The following is a 22,877-nucleotide window of genomic DNA, read 5'->3' on the forward strand; positions in this document are numbered from 1 at the left end:
GAGGAAAGCTCCCCTCCGTGCAGGAGAGGGAGGGTTGGGTGGTGGAGAGAGGTCCACCGTTTCGGAGGAGGGTGGGTGAGGGTGCAGCTTGTTCTCTGCATTGCCACTCTTCTTTTCCCCTATGGGCTTTGACACCACCTCCATTTCTTCTTCCGATGGCCAGTTGATTGCATTTTAAAAATTAACACGGTGTGAGACATTACATTTTCCTTGATTGTTCGACATCTAAAAGATACACATCGTTCTCTCCGTATATCACACATTGATTTTTTTTTTCTCATTTCTATATTGCATGTGGCTTTAGCTGTGGCCGATGGGCACATTCCAGCCCCATCTGGTTTTATGAGGAATCCGAGCCGTGTGCTTTGTTACCCATTGTCCTGTCTTCTCATTGATGACGCCTGGCGTGAAACTTTTTTAAACAGAATCCATCAGACTAGGGGACTCAGCTCTGAGGAGGCTGTGCCATCCAGGGCGGGGCTGATTCCTGGGAGAGGAGGCCGCCTCCGGCAGGCAAGGGGACCCTGCAGGGCCGGGCATGCTGTGATTCTGCATCTGCTCCTCCTGGTCACCTCCTAGGAAGGGTGACACACCAGCAGTCTCAGTACACATCTGTGCTTCCGTCTCTTCATCGTTTCCTAAGGTATAGGGCTGTTTTGGGGATTTGTTAATTTTAATGAGCAGAGCATAAAAAATATAAAACAGTACCTGGCATGTGGTAAATGTTAAATAATGTTGACTATTATTTTTATCATCGTTAATTACAACCAAATTATATTTTTATCGCAGTCCCTTGCAGTCTACTCACATGAGAAACAGGGATGAGAAGGCCAGCCTGCCTGTACCTGTGGGATATGCGGGTGTTTGCCATCAACAGGGGCCTGATATGCACTTATTAAAATGGAAACTATAAGGTCTGGAAAAATTTAAGGCGCTTTTTTTTGCTGCTCTTCCAAATGCATATGCTGTTCTGTGGGGGCATTTATCGGGTATTTCCCTCTTCTGACAATGTGATGTGTGTCAGCTCAGGTCGTCCAAGACGAAGGTACCAAGAAGGGATTGGCGGCGCAAGAGATTTGTTTGGCGAAATGCCTGGAAGGATAAAGAGGAGGGAGCAGGGGGTGGCAGGGAGAGCCTTCAGCCTGAGACACAAGCCTGGCACCTGTGAAAGGAGAAGCAGAAGGAAGGAGGGCTGTGAAGGAAGAGCCGTCAGCCACAGCACAGTTCGAAGAATGTTCCAGTTGGGACAGTGTGGGGGAGGTCGTTGAGCCAAAGACATCCTCTAAGAAGTCTCCTGTCCTGTCCTGCACCCCTCTGTGCCCCCTCAGTCATGGCTGGGAGTGGGCGGAGGCAGGGGGATGTGGTATTGGATTCTGAAGAGCAGTGGCTGGGGTCACTGTGCTCCCCCCGGCAGGAGATCTGAAGGATGCATTTTCATGGCCACCACAGTTGGTCAACCTAGGACAGGCTCTGGTCTCTAAAGACTTGGAATGATTGTCTCTGCTTTTCTTTTTCCTCACTTTGGCTTCTTCTGCTTATCTGTCATTGATGGATGGGGCCCTGGGGGTGGGAAGCCTCGGGTTGGAGGGAAGACTAGTGGTTACCAAGGAGCAACTGGAAGGCGCTGTCCAGCAGCCCTAGTGCTGAATTCTCATGGAAAGATGGCTCGTTACATGGGGCACCAACTGCTTCCTAAGAGAACTGGCATCCCAGGAACACACTGAATACGTTTCTCACTGCCCTTTGGCAGAGAAGGGAGTTGAGGCTAAGAGCCAGAATGACATGTTTCATCTGCCACCACCACTGCCGTCTTGTTAGTGGCCAGATCTGAGAACTCACCTGTGGTTTTCTAGCTCCCGGTCCATCATCTCAGGTACCTTGAGGGTCACTGTAGTTTAGTGGGAGGATGATGTCCCTAGAGATCTGAGTATCTGGACTGGCATCCCGACTTCCTAATGAATTTGCCTGCTGAGTGGTTTATTCAACCAAATATCTGTGCTGAACTGTGCTCACTTCTGCCAGGGATTACCGAGGCGTTAAGGACAGAGTCCTCCCATCCCCAGCATGCCTACGGTTTTCACCACCAGCCTGTCCTACCTCTAAAATGATTCTCCACAGAGGTCAAGAGTTGGGGGTGATATTTGGAAAGAAAGCAGGTCTCTTTCCTATTTTCCTTGGAGGTTTGTTAATCAAGGAGCTAATTGATTCCACATTTCCCAGTCATGTTAGATATGGTGTAAGTTTTACATCTAAAGAGGCCATACATTTTCCCCCCTGCACCTCGTAATTTTTCATTCTGGCAAAATCTACATAACATAAAATTTGCCCGTGTAACCATTTTAAGGGTAGAGTTTTGTGGCATTAAGTGCATTCACTTTGTTGTGCAGCTGTTACCACCATCCACCTCCAGAATTTTTCCGTTTTCCCAAACTGAAACTCCTTACCCGTTAAACAGTAATTCCGCACTCCCTCTTCCCCCAGCCCCCCCGGCAACCCCCATTCACCTTTCTGACTCTGTGACTGTGGCTACTCTAGGTGCCTCGTGTAAGTGGCATCACACAATCCCTGCCCTTTTATGGCTGGATTACTTCATTTAGCGCATTGTTTTCAAGGTTCATCTGTGTTGCATGTGCCAGAATTGCCTTCCTTTCTACGGCTAAATACTATCCCACTGTATGTAACTAATGGGTTTTTAAAGGTTGTGAACCTCTGCTCTGCTGTATCACAGATGAGAGATTACACCGGGAAGATGCGTACCAGGCAGGGCAAAGCGTTGTTGGATATCATGGACTCTGGGATCTCACCACCTGGTATTAAGGGTTTTTTGCTGAGTCAGAGCCACTGGCTAACAGTGCGAACTCCAGGCCATTTAGGGGGGACGGTGGACAGTGAAGGGTGCCCAGGCCAGGTGGTGGGGAGGCGTTCGAGAAATTCAGTCCAGAAGCCAAGCGGGAGTCCTGCTGGCTCACATCTGGTTATCTCTCAGAGGTGCCCGGGTCCAGCGGCACCAACGGTCGTGCCATATGCCAGTGTTAGAGAAGCGGCGAGGGGTGTGGAGGGTGGAGCCGGCCGGTCTCGGGTGGGAGAGGTGGAGAAGGCTGACCTGAGGTCCTGCTTGGGTCAGTGGCTGGGAGACCACCCTCTGACTCTGGCGTTCCTCCAGGCTACCAGGGGTGGCCGCAGGGATGGCCTGGAGGGCAGGGTCATTTCGGTTACCCATTTATCCTGTTATGTGCTAAGCATTCACCTTGGTGCTGGGAATTCAGATGATGGTAAGTGAAGCAGACACAGGCACCCCTTCCCCGGAGCTCCCAGTCTGCGGGGGTGACAGACGCTTATCCAGGCCACCTCTTCTGTGAGGCTCCCGTGATGATCCCATCGAAAGCAGCTCCTTGTGGAATCCTCTTCCCAGTCCACGATGGCACTTACCGCTACCTGGCCTTATATTCTGTCCCTTTGTTTATCTGGTCTTCTCTGTTTCCTCTACAGAAAAATAGACTCCGAAAGGGCAGAGACTATTTTATTCACTGCTGCCTCTCAAGTACCTAGAGCAATCCCCAGCCCAGTGTAGGTGCTGAATAAATGCTTACTGAGTAAATCAGCAAAAGAAATACTTGCAATAAACATGCAATTCAAATTGTAGCACAGGACAAGCGGAAGGTGCGGTGAGAGCATAGCGTGGGCATGCCTGACCTAGTTTGGGAACTCAGGAAGGTTTCTCTGAGAACGTTGTATGAAAACTGAGATCTGAGAGATGAGTAGGTGTTAACTTGGCAGGCAGAGCGGAGAGAGGAAGAGCCACAACCAGAGGAAGCAGTGGTCTAAAGGTCCTGAGGTTGAAGGAAGCATGTCTGTTTGCAAAGACCAGGAAACTAGAAGCGGGAGAGAACACGGGGTGAGATAGACGAGGCCAGATGGAGCAGCTTTCCATTTTCACATCTTCCTAAGTGTGGAGGGAAACCACTAGGGGGTTTTAAGTAGAGGAGAACGACGCTGAGATCTGTGCTTTCAGAAAGTGCCATTGACCCAATAATTGCACTCCTAAGTGTACACTGCCAAGAACTGAAAGCAGGTACTCAAACACACAGTCGTACACGAATGTTCACAGCACAATTTGCAAGAGCCCGGAGGTGGACACCAGTGCCCATCAGTGGATGACGGATAAACCGCATGTGGTTTTTATCCATTGTCTACCCACACAACGGAGTATCACTCAGCCGTGAAAAGAAGTGCTACTAAACGCTATAACAAAGCTGGACCTCGACACATTATCCAAGACGCTAGATGCAAAAGGTGTTTTGTTTTTTTTTTTGGATTGTACGATCCCACTTATATGAAATATCCAGAACAGGCAAACCCACAGATACAAAAAGCAGCCTGGTGGTCGTCAGGGGCTGGGTGGGGGGAAGGAGAGTGGCTGCTCATGAATACGGGGTTTTCTTTCGAGGTGATGAAGATGCTTTAGAACCAGATAGAGGAGGTGGTCACACAACATGGTGATGTACAGCATGCTTCTGAGTTGAACGCTTGAGAAGGGTGGCTTGCACGTTGTGTGAATTTCGCCTCCATGATAGTAGTGATGACAGTGTTCTGTTGACCTCAGTTGTTCGGCACAGAAGGAGACTCTCAGGACGTGTTTGTCGATTACGGTACGCACGGGAGCAGCAGCTGAGACAGCCCCGTGTGCCAGTTACCCCTGCGGCACCGGCACTGCCCCACCTGAGTCCATCCTCGAGTGCATGGAGGCGAAGGGCCGAGCTGCCTCCCGGCCAAGCGGACCCGCGGGTCTGCAGTACACGGCACCATCGCCCGTACATTCATCAGTCCGTCTTTACCTTCAGACAGCAAAGGCAGGGACAGAGCACCAGCACCTTCACCCCAGTTTCACAGGTGGCAAAACCAGATGCCTGCCTGGGGTGGGTGCAGGCTGGGGCCGCGTCTCTGGCCGTCGGTCCAGGTGACCATAAAAGAATGATTGATGTCTTTCTCCCTCTTTCTAGAAGATAAGCGCTTTCGTGAAAACCAGAAGTCCCAAGTACCAGGAAGCACTACCTTTACCAGGAAAACACGCTTAAAATGACTAAATTTCTAGGTTTTCTTCCACCCAGTGAGGGGTAGGGCTGGGATGCGACCCCCTTTGGGCTACGGTTCTTTTGAGACTGATCGCCTTTCCGCCTTGACAGCAGCTGAACATGGGACCGTGGTTTCTGCCTGCATCACGTAGTGCTTTATAGTTGGGGAAGCCTCTCATGCACACCATCTCCCTGGACCCTCACCTCAGCCTTGGCGGGTAGGTATTATTACTACCTTCCCCGGTCTAGGGGGAGGCCCATGGGACCCTGCGATAATGAGTGACTCACAAAGGTCACTCTGCTGGTAAGTGACCTCAGGCCACTTGGCATCACCCCCACTCCTAGCTTTGCATCCCGCATTCCACCACAAGACCCTGTGGCCTCTTTTGCCAAGAGGAGCTCCCAGGGGCTTAGTGATCCCATCCACCCTGTAGCTGCCAGCATGGAGAAGCCCGCAACAGGCTGACAGTGCCGTGCTGTCTGGGCTGCCGAAGCTAGTGGAAGATTTCTCATTGTCTCGCTACCAGCGCCAGGCCAAGTTCTGAGTCAGACTGTCCTTTGCAGGAAGAGAGAAAATAAGAAATCTCTCCTTGGGGGAACCTTAGAACACAAAGATAAAGGTGAAACTGACAAAGATGTCATTACCAGCTTGAAAAACAGCCAGCCTGCCATTGACCTGCTTGGGAAAATTAGTGGCTGCTGGGGCAGGTCTCTGGGGATTTCGCTGGGAAGGGAAGCACCCTGGCCGGGCCAGCTCCCCACAGATGCACGGTGGCCGTGGGCACTCCTAGTCAGACCGACCCGATTCCACCGTCGCTGGACGGTCTGCAGAACGTTGTGGCTGACCTCCCTTCCCCACCCCCGCCGTTACTCACTTTGCCTCTTATTTCTGGGCTACACGTTGCAGACGCGTAATACAGGGGCCACCAGATGCAGGGTCAGACCCAAATTCCTCATCTGGGAATGCAAGTCGGGTAACAGTCCAGCTTATGTCTGCGCCCCCGTCACTCCGTGCAGCCCCAGTGGTCCATGCGCTGTCTTCATCAGTGGTGCACTTAGGCTCTTCTTGTTCACGAGACTGACCCTGGGGCTACCTTAGAGGACAGCAAGGCGCTGGGGGGATCCCCAGGGCTGGGCCTGTAAGAGGAAGTCTGCCATCCCTGCTGATGACCCCGTGCCCAGAACCAACGCCCAGTTCCCCACCAGGGGGTCCACTTAGGTCATTGTTAGGGATGAACCAGGGCAGTTGGGGGCGGGAGGAGGGGGGAACATCATTGTAAACTGTAGAAATGCCCGCTGCCCTGGGCAAGTGCAGAAGCGTTTTACCTCCGTTTCCACCACGGCTTTGCCACCGTGAAGGCCCAGGGCTTGCAGACCAAGCCTGCACACTCTCCTTTCTGAGGCCACAGAGCTTCTGAGACCCCACTTTCAAGCTCCCGCCTCCCCGCAAGGTCAGTCGTATTGATGGGCCCTCCCTCGGCCACACGGGACATCCTTGGCCAGATACACAGTGAGGCTCAGAGACAGACGAGAGGACAGAGGGGGAAGGGTCGTGGACGGAGGCCTGTGGTGAGCGCCCTGGGCCTCCGCATTGGACTGTAACTTCAGCGCTTACGGCGAAGCATTGGATCCGAAAGAAAAGGAGTCAACCGTCATCGCGGGAGATGGGGGAGGACAGGGCGAGCAGCTGACGGGTGATCACGTTTGCCAGGTTGTTGCAGGAGAGGGGCTCCTTCCAGGGCCCGAGATGGGCTCTTGTCTCACACCTGGAAATGCATGGTCCGAGGAGACACACGTGCTGACAAAGCAAGAGACTGTATCGGGAAGGGGCGCCCCGGGCGGAGAGCAGGGGGGTCAGGGAGCCCAGGAGGACGGCTCTGCCACGTGGCTCACAGTCTTGGGTTTTATGGTGATGGGGTGCGTTTCTGGCTCGTCTCTGGCCACTCACTCTGACTCAGGGTCCTTCCTGGTGGCACGCGCATCACTCAGCCAGGATGGATTCCAGCGAGAAGGATTCTGGGAGGTTGGGAGGACGTATGGGCTGGCATCTGCTCTCTCCTTTTGACCTTTCCCGAATTCTTGTGGTCGGCGGTAGCTTGTTAGTTCTGCGTTCCTTACCAGGACCTCCTGTCGTAAGATAATTCCTGCAAGTGGTCACTCTTGGGCCTGGCCAGGGTGGGCTGTTTTGGTCAGCGGTTCTCCTAACAAGGTGATCTGGGCTCTGGGATGCAGGCTTTGAGAACAGAACCCGCGCCCCCTGCATTGGAAACACCACGTCTTAACCCCTGGACCGCCGAGGACGTCCCCTGTGGATGTATGTTGGCTATTGACCCCTTATCAGTCATATCATTTGCAAATATTTTCTCCCATTCAGTAGGTTGTCTTTTCATATTGTTGACGGTGTCCTTTGCCGTGCAAAAGCTTTCAGGTTTACTCAGTGAAGCCCTTTTAAATCTCAGCCTTCTTTTTAGAACGCTGACCCCTGTTGGGCTCACGACACTGTCACCTGCATCTGCCATATTCCCCTCTTCTATCAGGTATCTCTTAGTCCCCTACTCTCTGGAGGTAGTCCATGCCTGTCTTGCGTCCTCCCCCCGCCTCCGCCCCCCCCCCCCCCCATAAGAAACACAGGCTTGCACGTGCCAGGCACGAGAGCAGGTTCTCCAGGAGCGCAGGAGCTTGTGATGAAGCTGGCTGGGGGAGGGTCCTCTGGGCGCCCGCCAGTGCGTCTTGGGAATGTCTTGGATCAAATCTGACATTAATTAAAAGAAGGCCTCTGGGCTCAGAGCACCTTGCTGGCTGAGTTGAATATTTTATTAATATCTGGCATTTATGCCGGACATTCAATTTGCCAAGTGTTTTGCAGTGATTTATGGGATCATCTTTATGGTTCTTTGCCGGGCGCTACCTTGTTGAGCCAGCCGTCATCAATTTGCTGCCAGCACAGGTTGAGGTCCAAGGCCATTCTCCCAACTCCTCTGCTCGCTGCTTTTTTCACTCCTCTGTGCTTTTCCTGCTTCTGTTGGTTAGTTTTCAAGATGCCGTTGCTTCATCCTGGTGGGTTTGGTCCTGAGTTTCCTTCTAGCTTCGCCACCCACCTGCTTCCCTCTGTTGCCCCACAGCCTCCACTTCTTTACCTCCTAGTCCTCCTTCGTCCTTTGCAGTCTTTCATCTATCTCCTTATTAACACTTTGCTTGCAAAGGTTTCCTTTAACTTGTTTCCAGACAAATTCACAGACCTCTCTTGTTTCTCATGTGTGACCCCAGCAGGTGTTTGAAACCAGCCCCTTGGCTGGTTCTTTCTCCTCCTCCCTCAGGGTCCCCGTGTGTGTGTGGTCCTGAGCTCGACATCCCTGATCAGAGAGACCAGACCTGAGCTTCTATATGACAAACGGCCAGGGTGTTGTGTGTATGTAATAAGGCGGGCTGTGTGAAAGGGTGCTCTGGTGTTCTAGCATTTAAACAGCTGAGTCAGGCTTTCGTTCCCATGTCTTTAGGACATCCTCCCAGTCTGTTTCCATCCATGTGTGTGTGAACTGTGTGTGTTTGTGTGCACACTCACATCTGCACATGCTGCCTTTTGCTCAGCCAGCGCTGCTCCCGTGTGTGTGTGTGAGAACAGACCTACCCCCGAGAGATGCTCTGTGCCTCCTGTATCACATTCCTGGCAGATGTCACCTGGCTACCGTCCATCACGCCTGGTGCTTCTGCTTAGGAAGAAGCTGTGTGAAGAGCACGTTATTAAATCATTTTTAACACTGTAGTTGGTTGTAATCAAAAAATCGATGACACTTAACTTTATTATACCTGTACTTTTCTTCTCTCCTCCTTGGTCCTCTCTCATCCTCTCTGCCTCGAGTGCCAAGTCAAAGCAGTAATCTCGTGAAATGAAATTGTATATTTGCCTCTTGGGGAAACAGACTGTACAACCAGAGGAAGCCCTTTCTAGCTCCTTGGTGAACCTAATTCTGCATCTGTGACTGTGCCCCCAGAGCTAAGGACCACCAGCTGTAGGAGGAAAACCCAGAGAATAGGAAAGAAGGACCAAAATGAATAGGACAACCTACCCTGGAGGAAACACATAACCCAGGAGACCAAAGAGAAGATTGTGAAAACTCTAAGTAGTATGTTCAGCTGATTCAAGAGGATATCATTATACCCATAAGACAAGAACTGTCTGTAATGAAAAAGGACCGATCAGAAAAGAAGAAAGGCTTCCTCAAAATTAATGCTGTAATTGTGAAAAAAAAAAAAAAGATTTTTGAAGTTAAATGGGTAGACTGATAAGAATATTCTGGATGAAAGGCCAAGCTGGTCATCGGGAAGGTTAAACAGGAAACAGACCTTCAGTTACCAGACAGAAAGTGAAGGCTGTAAAATGGGAGTAGAGACATGCAGGGACACTTGTCCTAAACGGCAGGAAAACACAACCTTGCAGATTCAAAGGGGCCACTGAGAAGTACGAAAGAACAAGACCTCTCCCGCAGATGGATCTTGGTGACATTTCAAAACTCCAAAAAAAAAAAAAAAAAACCAGGATGAAAAAGCTTAAGAGCTCCCAGAGAGAAAAATTAGCTTAACTACAAGGGACCAAGGGTCAAATCAGCATGAGACTTCTCGGCAGCAACATTGCGTATGAGACGATAATGGGATGGTGACCTCGATATTCAGAGGTCATCCAGGACCTAGAATTTTCTATCAGGTCAAACGATTAAGACAGAGCAAAATCAAAACCATTTTTACAAATGCAGGGACTCAGAAGTTTATCACCCCCTCATCGCCTGTGAGCTCAAGGAGGCCCTCTAACAAAATGAAGAAGGAACACAAGAAAGGGGAAACAGGACACATAAGAAAGGTGGCATCACAAATACTGTGCGAGTCCACTCATAGGAGGGACCTGGAGGCATCAGGTCCACAGAGACGGAAAGCAGGTGCTCGACAGAGGCTGAGGGGAGGGGAATTGGGAGTTAGTGTTTAAAGGGGACAGAGTTTCAGTCCTGCAGGATGTAAGGAGTTCTGGATGGAGGTGACGATCGCACAACAACGTGAGTATATTTAATGCCACCACACCATACACTTTTAAAAAAAAATTTATTTATTTTATTGGCTGCACTGGGTCTTTGTTGCTGCGAGCAAGCTTTCTCTCTAGTTGCGGCGAGTGGGGGCTTCTCTTGTTGTGGGGCACAGGCTCCAGGTGCACGGGCTTCAGTAGTTGTGGCACACGGGCTCTAGAATTCAGGCTCAGTAGTTGTGGCGCATGGGCTTAGTTGCTCTGAGGCATGTGGTTTCCTTCTCTTCACGTAGCAACCTGATTATATAGAGAATAATATGTAGCACCCCAATATTGTAAATTTACTTTTTATTTGGATTGTGTTTTTTGAATTGGGCTGAGAATAAATCATAAATGAAATATTATCTGCAGAACAATATCAAACGCTCTACCTTTGATAAAGGCAGAAAGAAAGCCGAGGTCGGAAGCATGTGTTCTGTAGTCCTCAACATGCATAAGGAAGACTCGACAGAGTAAGGTTGATGAGGAAGATACCATTGTGCTGGCAACAGACTGTCTAAATCAAAACCGTGATGAAATAAGAAGCCAGGTATCAATATGTTACCTAAAGTGATAGTGGTACCCGTCAGAGAATTGAAAGTCAGAATTGTTAAAAAAAAAATATGTTGCCTTTTGGGAGTAGAACTAGGAATGGGGAAGTGGGGCTGGAGAAGTGGAGATAGGGAAATTTATTGATTTAGACGTTTTTGAGCATTTTGAATTTTGTTTCCTTGTGTAAGGATATCGCTGTCATCAGAAAGCAGTAAGTATTATAATTGAAAGCGACCACTTTTTAGTTTCAAATTAAGAGTGTGAAATGAGGCCTTTTTATGTGTCTAAAGTCTCAGAAAAAGTAAAACTGGAAAATGGTCTTCAGATTTATGGAGAAGATAGCGATTGAGGTAGCACTGGTACTAAGGAGGGTTTGAACAGAGGGACGCCTGGAAGGTGTTAAAGGAAAGTGGGGGAGCGCAAAGCCCAGGGGCGTGGAGACCCGTTTCCACATCTCTAAGGGGCCGAATGGTTGTACCAATCTCGTAGGGCTGTTGAAAGGGCCAAATTAAACCGTCCATCTAAAGAGCCCAGACGCTGCCTCCACATCTTTAGCCAGGATGCAGGCGGCTCCCTGAATTCCCACCCCTCGTCCCCAGCCTGTCGTACGTTTGGAGCCACCTAGAGTATTTCCATTCAGTGTCTTTTTACTTTGAACTCAACATAGCAAACCCCACATTCATCCTCTTCTGCCCAGTCAGTGCCCTCTGCAAAGCTCGTCTTTGAGGGAACGCCTTTATGCCAGTTTCCTGGTCTTCATCTCAGCATCCCTTCAGCACCCCCTGCAATTTCCCCGCGTGCCTGGGGCCTCACCGAGGCTCACCAGTGCCTGGCAACGCTCTGAGGCTGATCCACCTGCTCGAACCTGGTCCTCACCCTGTGCCTGTATGTGGCGGTCTCTGCCCGCCGGTCCCCCGCCTCCCTTCTGATACTTCAACACACCAGCTTTTCTGATACTTCAACATTGTTCCCCAGATTGCTCTTCCTAAACATTTTGCGAAGAGGAATATGTTTCTAATTTTATGACTCTACAAGAACATTTTGGATTGTGCATCCCTTAACGATGGGAACCACGTCTCACACGTTTTGGATCCTACACAATGCCCAGCACCTAATGGCTGTTTGACGAATATTCCGAGTGACGGCACCCAAATGGACCGTCCTGCTGACACTGACTCAGTGCCCGGTCCTTTGGGTCCCGAGCAGGAAGGAGTCGTAATGATCAGTTAGACCAGACGTCAGTGTGATGTGCTGTGAACCAGAAGGAACATGTGGGCTGAGCATCTCACGAGCTCTGTGTGGCTTTGGGCGTGTGGCTTGACCACTTTGAGCCCCAGTTTCCTCCTCTGGAAAATACAGATAAATATCAGTTTTGTAAGGTCTGGACAGGTTTAAGTCAGATGATGAACCAGGAACGCCTAGAACAGAGTTTGGTGGCATCTTTTAGTCTTTTGGCTGCAATCTGCAAAGTGAGAACTCAAAGCGGTTTAGGAAAAAAGCGGGGTGTTGAAAGGACGTGGATGCATCTCAGACACACGAAGGAGGGACGGAGGTGCAGCCGGGCTTCAGGTTTCAGGGGTGAACAAAGCATAGACGTGAACGCTTCTGGGCCAGTTTTCTTGTAGTCAGCGTGCCCTCGACATTCTCTCCTCCTGCCGGTCAGCCTCGTCTGCAAGATGTGGAGTCAGGATAATGACAGCCCCTGACCTTTCCATCCTGTGCGTGGCGAGCCATGACTGTGTGGACAGGGTCACTCGTCGTGGCCACAACCACGTGGGGTGCAGCCAGAGGAGCCCGAGGGCCCCCACCTGGCACCTGGCAAACACAGGACTGGGATGTGGAAGGCAGAGACTTAATCTCCTCCTCTGTTAACCTCCCTGTAAGAAAACAAGTCCCCCCACCCAGGCCCTGGTCAGCTACATGCCTTGTACTATACTCTCTGCCTTCACGTAGCAAAACATACGAGTGATCTGAGACGTCAAAATCTTTTCCTTGCCTGGTTTTTGGAAATACTTTGATAGGAGTCAACTGGGGGTGTGACAAATGGGGATTATTTGTCATCCTAAAAGAACTGCCAAAGTTTAATTTTGTTGAAAAGTCCTCCAAAGGGATTGAGAATATCTTCTCCTCCCAAACTCTCGAGGCTCTCTAGTTCAGGGGAGTTACAAAACCATGACTGAGTACCCGTCCGCACCTCCAAAGTCATGTCCAAGAGCCAGTTACACCCTGAATGCTGCCGGCGGAGCAGAGTGCGGCCAGGTGCACCGACAGCGGTGTAGGTGTGACTCCAAGGCCGCTGCCCTGGGCTGCCCTTCCCTGCAGCAAGGCTGCTCCGCCCGACCTGGGACGGACCCAGGCTGCGGTGCCTCTTCAGGTGGAATCAGGGGAGGACGAGCAGGGCCAGCTCCCGAGGGCTGATAACTCCTGTCCACCTCCCGTCCACCTGCCGAGGGCCGATAAATCCTGTGGGTGGGTCATTCCCAGTGCGACTCTGTTGACCCTTAAAGGGTGCAGAGTGGGTGACACCAGCGTGCTGCTGGGGAACGGCCGACTCCCCGGTTCGCCCGGCTCTGCCTTGTCCCAGGCACCCCCGTCCTTTCCACACAGCGGGCGACAATCTGGGTGATCTGCTGTGTTTGTGCGCCGGGCATTTCCAGCAGGGAGGGGCATCTGGTGAATTCCTTCCAGTGACACGTTGAAATGGGAATGAAGCCATGGTGGGGGGTGGGGGGGAGCTTTTGGCTGGCGTGACTGGAGGGGCATAGGTTTCTGGGTCCATCATTGTGTAAGTGGAGCCCATCTGGAGACAGTAGAATATGCAAAAAAAACAAAACAAAAAACCCCCAAAACCCAAACCCACACACTTGCAAACATCAATTAGGAAGTTATTTTAATTAGAGCGGGACTCATGTTAGAACCTCTTCAACCATCAGTGTTTCTGAATGTACTCTAAGACGTGACCTTATTGATACTGTCAAGAATTGGAGTTAAATCCGGCTCTTCTGGAACACCTCTGTTTTTCATCTTTCCTCGCACTGAACCTTGTCCGCTATGAATAGCAGGTAGAAAAATGCGTGGAACTACTTTTTCCAAAATAATAACAGTAAGTTGGTAACTTTCATCCTTTAGAGGGCCTTTTCGAGACCCCCGTAGGAATTCCGTGGCAGGACCTGGCTGGGCTGTACCAACGTTTTGTTTAATAAACGTGTCACGTGGTCAGAGTTCCCACCTTCCTGGGTTTCCTTCCTACTAGAAATCTGTGGCCAAAGACAGGCCAGGCAGAGGAGTTAGCATCTTAGGGGCCCGTCTCCCCAGAAGGCTCAGCCAAGCTGTGGGGTCAGAGCGGGAGTGAAGGCACCAGGACTGCCCCGTGGTGGGAGTCAGCCAGACGTGTCGACCCTCGACGGCCAGGGAACCCCTGCTGTCGTGTGATGTGACACGGCCCCTCACCTGGCCTGTCACCCGCCTTCCAGCTTAGTGACAGTGCCCAGATGGGCAGGAGCAGAGGAGGATTGCAAGCTGAGCTCGGCCGGCACCCCTGGAGGGTCCTGAGGCCACCCCCATGGTCCCCGTGGTCCCGTCCAGCAGCAGATGCTCCAAGACGGTTCATTCTCTATTTTCAGTGAGTGACCCGGGAACGCCTAAGTGGATGTTCAGACTTGCTCCTCGAACTGAGCCCCACGTGTAATGTTAGCGCATCATCTGGCTAGAAGGGCTGTTAGGAGGCCACCCCCTCCATCCTTCTCACCCCACCCTTCTCTCGCCATCACAGCCGTCCCCCGACTGGGGAGTAAGCACCGCCTTCAGAGGCCACTTCTCCACCCAGGGAGGGATATTCTCAGCCTCCCTTCAACAAGCTGATCGTATGTTTCAAAACCCTCCTCCCTCCCTTGGTCCCCTGCCTGCCGTTTCCCTCTGGCTGCCCTTTGAGTCATGTTTCCCTTGTTCTCTCCTCAGTGAAGATGGGAACAAGTGAGCCATCCTGTTTCACATCATTTCTCCTTTTTTTTTTTTTTTTTCTTTTTTTTTTTGGGCATGCTGTGCGGCTTGTAGGATCTTAGTTCCCTGACCAGGGATTGAACCCGGGCCACGACAGCAAGAGCGCCGCGTCCTGACCACTGGACCACCAGGGAGTTCTCCGTTTCTCCACCTTTGAGATTTGTTGTTGTCATTGGTGGTGGTGGCGGTGGCGGCTGTGTTTCATATTTATTAAGCCCCCACAAGATGTTAGCTGCTGTCTTAATTTTAATATTTTTAAAAATATTTGCAGAACTCATTAGGTTGGACCACATGAAATTTTTGTTTTGTAGTTCCAAAAAAGAAAGAAAGCAACAGTTAAATAGGGAAAAAGTCATAACATCGCTGCTCGTTTCCTACCTGGCTGCCGTCACCCAGAACACGGGGAATGAGACCCCCACAGGCTGCAGCCCTGGTCCGACCACCGAGCTCTAGTTCCGAAGCCCCACTCTTGCTGAGATCCTCTGACAGCTGGGCCCACGTCCAGAGACGCACCACCAGGCAGGGGGAAGCAGGATGTCCCTCCAGCAGCTCAGAGGGTCCTGTTTCCACCCCAGCAGGGATTTCAGCTGAACCAGGATGGCCGCCTTTCTCTCGGCCCCACGCAAGTGTTCCTTCCCATCCACCCACGGGACCCTGTGCCCATTCATGCCAGGCAAGGCCGAAATCACGTAGGTGTCTCTCTTTTTGGAGACTGCCGAGGCCTCTTAGAGGAAACCTGTGAACCCACCCTGTGCCCTTCAAACTAAGAATTTCTTAGCCTTCAGTTGAAAGAGAAAACACTGGCTGTTATCTCTGAATGTTTACATCCCCTCCCCCAGTTTCATTTGTTGAAATTCTAACCCCCAAGGTGATGGTAATGAGACGGTAGAGTCTTTGGGACGTGTTTAGGTCAGGAGGGTGGAGCCCCCATGAAGGGGACCCGTGCTCTTATAAAAGAGGCCCGAGAAAGCGCCCGTGCCCCTCCTGCCGTGTGAGCACACAGGGAGAAAGCACCACCTGAGCACCGAAAAGTGGGCCCTCCCTGGACACCCGACCTGTCAGCATCTCCATCTTGCACTTGTAGCCCCCAGAGCTGTGAGAAAGAGATTTCTGTGGTGTCTAAGCCACCCAGCACCCAGTCTACGATATTTTGTTATAGGAGCCTGGATGGCCCAAGACGCTAGTTTTTAACTGTGCGCTTTCCTACCACCTATTTAAACTCCAAGGGCATTCCAGAATAGTTTAAAGTTTTTGTGAAAAGTACCCCTTGGCGGGAGGGGTTGGGTTTTCGCCCAGGGAACATTTTTGATTGGCCCCACTTGTGGGGAGGGGGTGTTACTGGCATCTAGTGGGTAGAGGCCAGGGATGCTGTTTACCGTCTTGTCTTACACTAAACAAGCCAGCCTCCCAACAGGACGTCGGTAGTAGAATTCCTGCCGTGCACTCACCATCCTGTAAGCAAAGCGTGTTCAGTGTTCATCCCTCTTTCCTTTTCACAAGAACCTCAACTAATACACCAGGATTTGAGCCCGGGTCTGTCCCAACAAAAAGCCCGTGTCCCCCTCCCCGCCACCGCCCCGCCCTGCCTGTGGAGGATACGGAGAGAGGGAGATTCAGGAGAGAGGGGAAGATGGAGAGAGGCAGGAACACCCACCTTGCCCCCTCCCTACTCCCCCCCCCCCCGCCCCGCCCCCAGAAGACTGGACCAGGCCGAACAGCTTTAGAGCTTATTCTCAAGTTTGCCCTCAGGACTGTGCCTTGCCCTGCATCCCAGAGGCTTATCATCCCAGGTTTGGGAGTCTGTTTTCCTTCTCTCTGCCTCTGAGTTAATGGCGGCAGCTGTGAAGAGAGGCCTGGCTTGTTACCAACAATATTCCAGCCGCTTTGAAGTCTTGTCTTAATTACCTCCCTGATTTGCACTTTTGGTGGAAGACCTGGGGTGTGAACGCCAGTCGCATTTTTTCCTCTGCTCTCTTTCACCCAGCGGGTTCTTTCTACCGTCTGCTGGCCTTCAGGATCTGCCTTCCCTCCTCATGTGCATTCTTGCCGCGTGGGTCATTTGTCTCGGTTTCTCATTAGTGTTGCTCTCAGATATTCCTCCACCTTCAGAGACGGTAACAATTACTCTCTCTCCCTCTCCTTTATTCTAAATCGAGGGGGAAACTGAGTTGGCCGCCTCCTAGGGCAGCGTGTGCATTTGGCGGGGGTGGGGGGGGTGGGATGTGGTACCCACTGTGGGCGTAGCCAAGGTACAGGGCGGGGCAGAGGCAGGATGCCATCACTTTGCTCTTGAACCTCTTTACGATACAGGTATTCAGATGCCTTGCCTCCCACCCCTGTCAGCCAACTGGGGGGGGGGGGTGCTGGGGGACTGAGGGTCAAGCCTGGCTCTGTCCCTCCACACCGTGTCACTGTGGGTGAGCCCTTTCTCTCCTGCATTAGTTGGGTAACCCCCCCTCCCGCCTCCTGTTGTGAGCATTAGTAAGTCAAGTGCGAGGCTGCTTGCTAAACAACTAGAAAGGGTGAGTTTGCTCATTAATGTAAGTCCCATTGTCAGGGCTGCACTATCGTTAACATTAAAATGACTAATTAGAGCAAAATCTTTAACAAAAGAGCCACCAGCTGTGCTTATGGTTTAGAAAAGCAAGTTTTTTTCCTAAGGGAGGGGATTTGCCCCTCTGATGTCGGGAAACCCCTGGTCAGTCTCTGCCTGGCTTTTGACGTCTGATGAAGGACTTTGCCCTGGAGACCCACACTTACCAGTGGGAGTGGGTTGTGGTCTGGGCCGTGCTGGTACAAAACAAGGTTGAGAAGAGCAGGTGTGTAAACACTGGGCTCCCCGAAGGCAGAGACCGGCCAGATGGAAGCATCTCAGATGTCCCCTGACGTTATCTTCTCTGACTATGGACAGCTCCTGAGAGTCAAGGGCTGCGCAAAAAGAGGCTGCCTCCTCTCTGATGGAAAGGATGCCTGAAGTCCTCAGACATGTCCATCCTAGCCCCTCCTGAAACTCAGCTCTCGACAATATCCGGCACCTCACCTAGGACACTTATTCTTTTTAGAGCTTGTCGGATTCATCCGGCAAAGCTGCAAGTGTTGAACTTGTATCCAAACCCCTCCCTGGAGCGGTGGCTTCTGCAGTGTCCAACCTCGGAGGAAATTTCTGAAAGAGAGAGAGAAGGACAGGCAGCTATAAAGAATGAGGAGCCTGGACCTCAGAATCGGAGCCCAGCTGGGCGCTCAGACCAGCTCCTCGTCCCCTCTCCTCTACGATCTGCAGAGTGGAGGTGACGGCTCCTGCCTTCAGTTCCTGGCTTCTAGCTCAGGGCGTGGCCTGGAAAGGGCCGCCAGCCCCTCATTTCTCAAGAGATAGACCACAGAGAGGCTAAGATCTTGAATGCAAGGCCTAATTTGGAAGCTAGAGACATTCCCTAGGATAGGCTTGGTGAACGAAGACGCAGCCTTCATTAAGAATTGATGTCCGTTGCCTTAAAAATAAATACAAATGTAAAATCTCAATTTTGAGAAGTCCGGCTGCTCTGCCGGCCGCGTTCGTGGAGCGCTTGTAGCGAGGGCTTCTCTGCAGCCCGCAGTTCTGCGTGCCCTGCAGGCTGGGAGGCCGGGCCCAGGAGCCTCCATCCCACTGTCTGGTTTCGGCAGGATTCCCCAAACCCCTGGCTTCTGAATCTGGCAGTGGCCTGGGAGTCCTGCCAGATGGTCTCTGGGGTTCCCGCCACCTCTGAGGTCCAGGACTCTGTACACCACGGTTGGTTGTTATGAGAAATGTGGGGAGATGCTTGCTGAGGCATCAGAATCCCAGATGCTCAACCAGCAGCCTCAGTGGCCACAGCTGCCCCGCAAGGTCCCCACAGGACCTAAAGCACAGAGCACAAGGGTGAGGTGGGGCAAAGTGGAACACTTTATACCTTAGCAGGGTCTTTGGGCGCCAGACCTCATTGTGGTCTCTTGACGAAGCAAACTGGATCACGGGTGAGCAATTTGACCTCACCACGGGACAAGTCTCCCAGAGCCGTCATTATAATGCCCGTGTCCTGGACCCCCTCCAGCTAAACAGGACACATGGCCAAAAAGAGGCCGTGAATCCCAAAAGAAGACAAGCCCTTATCACGAGGTAGATTTTGACCTCTTCCCTCTTCACAGCAAAAGTTCCTTCTGGCCCCAAGCCCTCCATCTTGATTTCGACGAATATTGGTTATTCTATTGGTTATTCTCTTTCCTATTCGGACGGGTGTTAGCCTCGCCCATAGATGTCAGGAAGGGCCTTAACGTTGTGCTTCTGCCCCACTGATCCCAGGCCACTGGGGCGCTCCCTCCCTCCCTCCCTCCCCCCCTCCCTTTCTCCCTCCCCCCCTCCCTTTCTGCCTCCCTCCCTCCCCCCTCCCTTTCTCCCTCCCCCCCTCCCTTTCTCCCTCCCTCCCCTCCCTCCCCCCTCCCTATCTCCCTCCCTCCCTCCCTTCCTTCCTTCCTTCCCTTTTTTCCTTCTTCTTTCTTTCTTCTTCCCTCCCTCCCTCCTTCTCTCTCTCTTTTCCTCTCTCTCTTTTCATAGACTTTCTTACCTCTCCATCAGATACTTGTAGACCAGCGCGGCTTGTCCACATTTGATCGTAGACAGGGCGTTGGTGAACTTGGCAAGCTCACTCCCATTGGACAGGACTTGGAAGATCATGGTCCATCCCCAAGCTTCAAGCTACGCTGTGGTCACACCGTCTCAGAGCAGACTGCAACAGTCCTTGCTCATCAACGTCTGTGATGACGTCATTGGGCCCCATGTCAACCTTGGACTTCCTGTCACACGAGCTAATAAAACCCTGTGTGTTTCGGTCTGGGGTCATCAAACTTTCTTTAAAGGGCCGGATGGTAAATATTTTAGGTTTTCGGGCGATTTGGACTCTCGCTACTCTCTGCCAACATAGCACAAAATCAGTCACAGACAATTCATCGACACACATTAAAACTTTATTTATGGGCACTAAATTTTGAATTTCGTATAATATACCTGTGTCATGAAATATTCCTTTTCCTTTGATTGTTTTGGACTGTTTACGAATGTAAACGTCCTTCTTAGCTTGCAGGCCACACAAAAGCAGGCAGTGGGCGGGGTTTGGCCCCTGGTCTAGAGTCTGCTGGCCCTTGGTTGAAGCTGCTGGCCTGTGGATTTTCTGTTACTGGCAACCTCATGCAGTCTCACGTGATGTAGTGATGAGGATGAAATGGCAAGCATTTTTTAATTAACAAAAAGGATTAAAACGGTCAAATTCAGATGAGCTCTGGGACTCAAAGACTTCCAGTTTCTAAATAGCAAAATCAACACATAATGGAAAAAATCCAATGACATTTAAAACGGTAAGATCCACTTTTTTTCCATGGAGTTCTTTTACATGCATTTGCAAGTAGAGCAGCTAATCCCATTTCAGAGATTAGCTTTAGCAAGATCTGCTTTTAACCTGTATTGTGTCGCATCGAAATGCTGTTCTGACTTCTTATGGAAGAAGTGAAGAAATTGCCTGTTCTTGACAGCTGAGTAAGTATAAGCCTGTTGAGTAACTATGAAGTATGCAGAAAAGACCAGGGGATTTGCCAGTGTGATGACGTGTGTAACTGGTTCCATGGTGTCCCAGGGGTTCCCCCACCAAGTGAGTCGGGCCATCGCCTGCCCCAGGAGGAGGGCAGCGCTAGTCCAGCCCACGGGAGTCTGCCGGTTTTGCCTTCTGAGCAAGCTTCGATTCTACAACATATGCATATATTATAGAGAAATGATTCCTAACCCCTTGTCCTTTTTTTATGTCTGTTTCAGAGGGCCTTGCTGTTGGAGTTGGATTTGGAGCTGTGGAAAAGACGGCATCTGCCACCTTTGAGAGCGCCAGGTAAGCCAACCCCCAGTGCCTTAGAGCGTGGCACTGCCCCCGGGGGTCCCCACGTGCCGTTCCCTCGGGAGAGCCGTCTGCCCGTCCCTGCCCAGCACCTCCAGCCCCACAGACGTGCCTGGTGGAGACGAGGAGGAGGTCAGGGGGGCTTGTGCCTGAGAGAGGTGGTCCATCAAGAAGAAGGTTTACACCGAGTTTCCCAGTGATCTGTCTGATGCGTAACCATTGTGCAAACCCACCACGGGTATGATCGCATGCAGTTCTGCAAACGCTTTGAATGTATAAATATATGATAAAGACAGCATCCTGGGGGGTTTTGTTCCAGGACCCGCCCGCCGTTGGATACCAAAATCTGTGAGTGCTCTAGTACCGCAGTCGGGCCCCGGGATCCGCGGATCCCACACCCGCAGGTTCTGCATCCGCAGATTCAACCGCGGCACTTCTTCCTGTCCTCCCCCGCTCTTGAATTACAGGGCCTAATAAGGCTACAGCCCTGGGACCACAAAGAGGCACGTGGAGAGGAGCTACCTGGTCCTCCAGTGCACATAAAACCGGGAATACCCCAGCCTCCAGGCTGAAGCGGAGTGGGCGTGGAGCCTCCCATCCTAGGGCAGCAAACGCAGATGCTTCTAGGGGACTAAGGGGTAGCAGAAGTGAGTGCAGAGTCAGGTGGAAACAGTGGGGGTGGTGAGAAGGGAGGTGAACTTCGAACGGTCAGCACACGCATGCGTGTCTAAAGGAGCTCGAAATCACAGTTATTTTGAAAACATAGTTCAGGTCGAAGAGATGGTCCAGGGACCACCGGTTTCTGTGTCGAGCTCATCCCACTGCCCTTGGACTGGTACAATCCCAAAATCGACTCCCCCCCTCCTGTTGCCAGGAACTAATCCCTAATGGAATCCCTTCCCCACCCCCGCCTTGTTCTCGATCTTTCCTGGGGGATCTTTACGCCCCATCACCTCCCGTCCTCAATTTCCTCAGCTGCTGTGGGACCCCTGTGTGTGCAGTGTACCTTCTAGGTGGAAACTTCCCCCGTTCTCTCCTCCTCTTCCTGCCTGTCAGACGCCGAAGTCACTCCCTCGCCCTGACTCCAGGGTCATCCTTAACAAGATGCCTATGGCGAAAATCACAGGGCAAGTGGATGGGGAGAAGCCTTTAGAATGTGAGAAATGTCCCCCAATCCAGGGCTAGTTATGATTCACCATGGCTGGCAGGCTGCTCTTCCTGCCCCGGGCTTGGGGAGGGGGAGTTGGGCTTTTGTCTCCTGACACAGCCGTTTTGATCCTGACGTGGTTTAGACCACAAGGAACATCAGGGGTGGGCCGTGTCCCGGGGGGGCTGTGGAGCCCCAAGGGGCCGACCCCTTAAGCATCCGAAGGCCAGGTCCTCCCAGAACTCGGGGAGCTGCACCCGCTCTGGAGATGTCTGCGCCGGCAAGTGACAGCCCTGCCCCGGGCCTTGTGCTCAGGGGCCAGGCTTCCTGTCTGGTGGTACCATGTCTCCTCCCGCGACATCAAGATGTCAACTCCAATGTCCTTCTATTCTGTCACCTGCCGTTTCTGCTAATCTTCATGTTTCTGAAGACAGTCGCGCCGAAGCCTTTGTAACCCAGCTCCCCGCTTCCCTAGACCAGACAGATCCTCTCGGAGTCACATAAACCCCCAACAGAACTCTGCAGCTGGGATCGGGCTTGCGGGACAGGACTGGGGGTTTTCAGCCTCACTAAACCCTCGGATAAGCAGGCGTTCTTGGCAGGGGGGCAGGGGATGGTGTTACGCCCCTGCACTCCTCTCACCCCTGGCGCAGCCGGTGGGCAGAGCTGTTAGAGGTTTGCCCCAATCCCCGCTGTGTCCAGGGTGTCGGGAGGCAGGGAGGGGGTGGGATGTGCAGAGGGCACGTCCATGCAGTGCGGCCCACAGACAGGGACGGAGGCGGACCTCACGCACACCCTGCCCTTCAGCCTGGCTTCCCCACTTATAAGTCCATGTATGGTTTGTGATTTGGGGTCTTCCTTTCAGATTCCTCTCATCTTTCTCTTTAGTGGTAAAATGCGTAGCACCCCCCAGGCAAGGCTTTTAAGCCTCCTCTGCCCTTCGCTCGTGCTACAGACCAGGGTTTTCTGGAAGGATAGGGAGGGAGGGATGGAGGGAGGGAAAAAAAAGAGAAAGACTGGCTAATAGTGGGGGGAGGGGTGCGAAAACAGTCATCGGACGATTAAATACATCTTTTGAAAGAGCGAGGTTTTGCTTTTTAAAATTCCAGTTCTGTGTAATGAACAAATGACACACCTAAACCACGACGACGTGCAAGGGTGGAAGA

At 51.9% G+C, this 22,877-nt stretch overlaps 1 protein-coding gene and 1 non-coding gene across 3 annotated transcripts in view; one reads left to right on the plus strand and one right to left on the minus strand.

Moving 5' to 3' along the window:
- The window catches only part of SLC39A11 (solute carrier family 39 member 11), a 336,039-nt gene that overhangs the window by 250,131 nt on the left and 63,031 nt on the right, over positions 1-22,877 (plus strand). For both annotated transcript variants that reach the window (XM_057716107.1, XM_057716109.1), the window contains exon 7: positions 20,489-20,558. In XM_057716107.1, coding sequence (XP_057572090.1) covers positions 20,489-20,558 — 70 coding nt within the window. The remainder of the gene's footprint in view (positions 1-20,488; positions 20,559-22,877) is intronic.
- On the minus strand, positions 14,736-14,807 carry TRNAK-CUU (transfer RNA lysine (anticodon CUU)). Its single transcript has one exon. It is a non-coding gene; the product is annotated as a tRNA-Lys (tRNA).

This window comes from Hippopotamus amphibius, chromosome 17 (genome assembly GCF_030028045.1).
Source record: "Hippopotamus amphibius kiboko isolate mHipAmp2 chromosome 17, mHipAmp2.hap2, whole genome shotgun sequence".
Lineage (NCBI taxonomy): Eukaryota > Metazoa > Chordata > Mammalia > Artiodactyla > Hippopotamidae > Hippopotamus > Hippopotamus amphibius.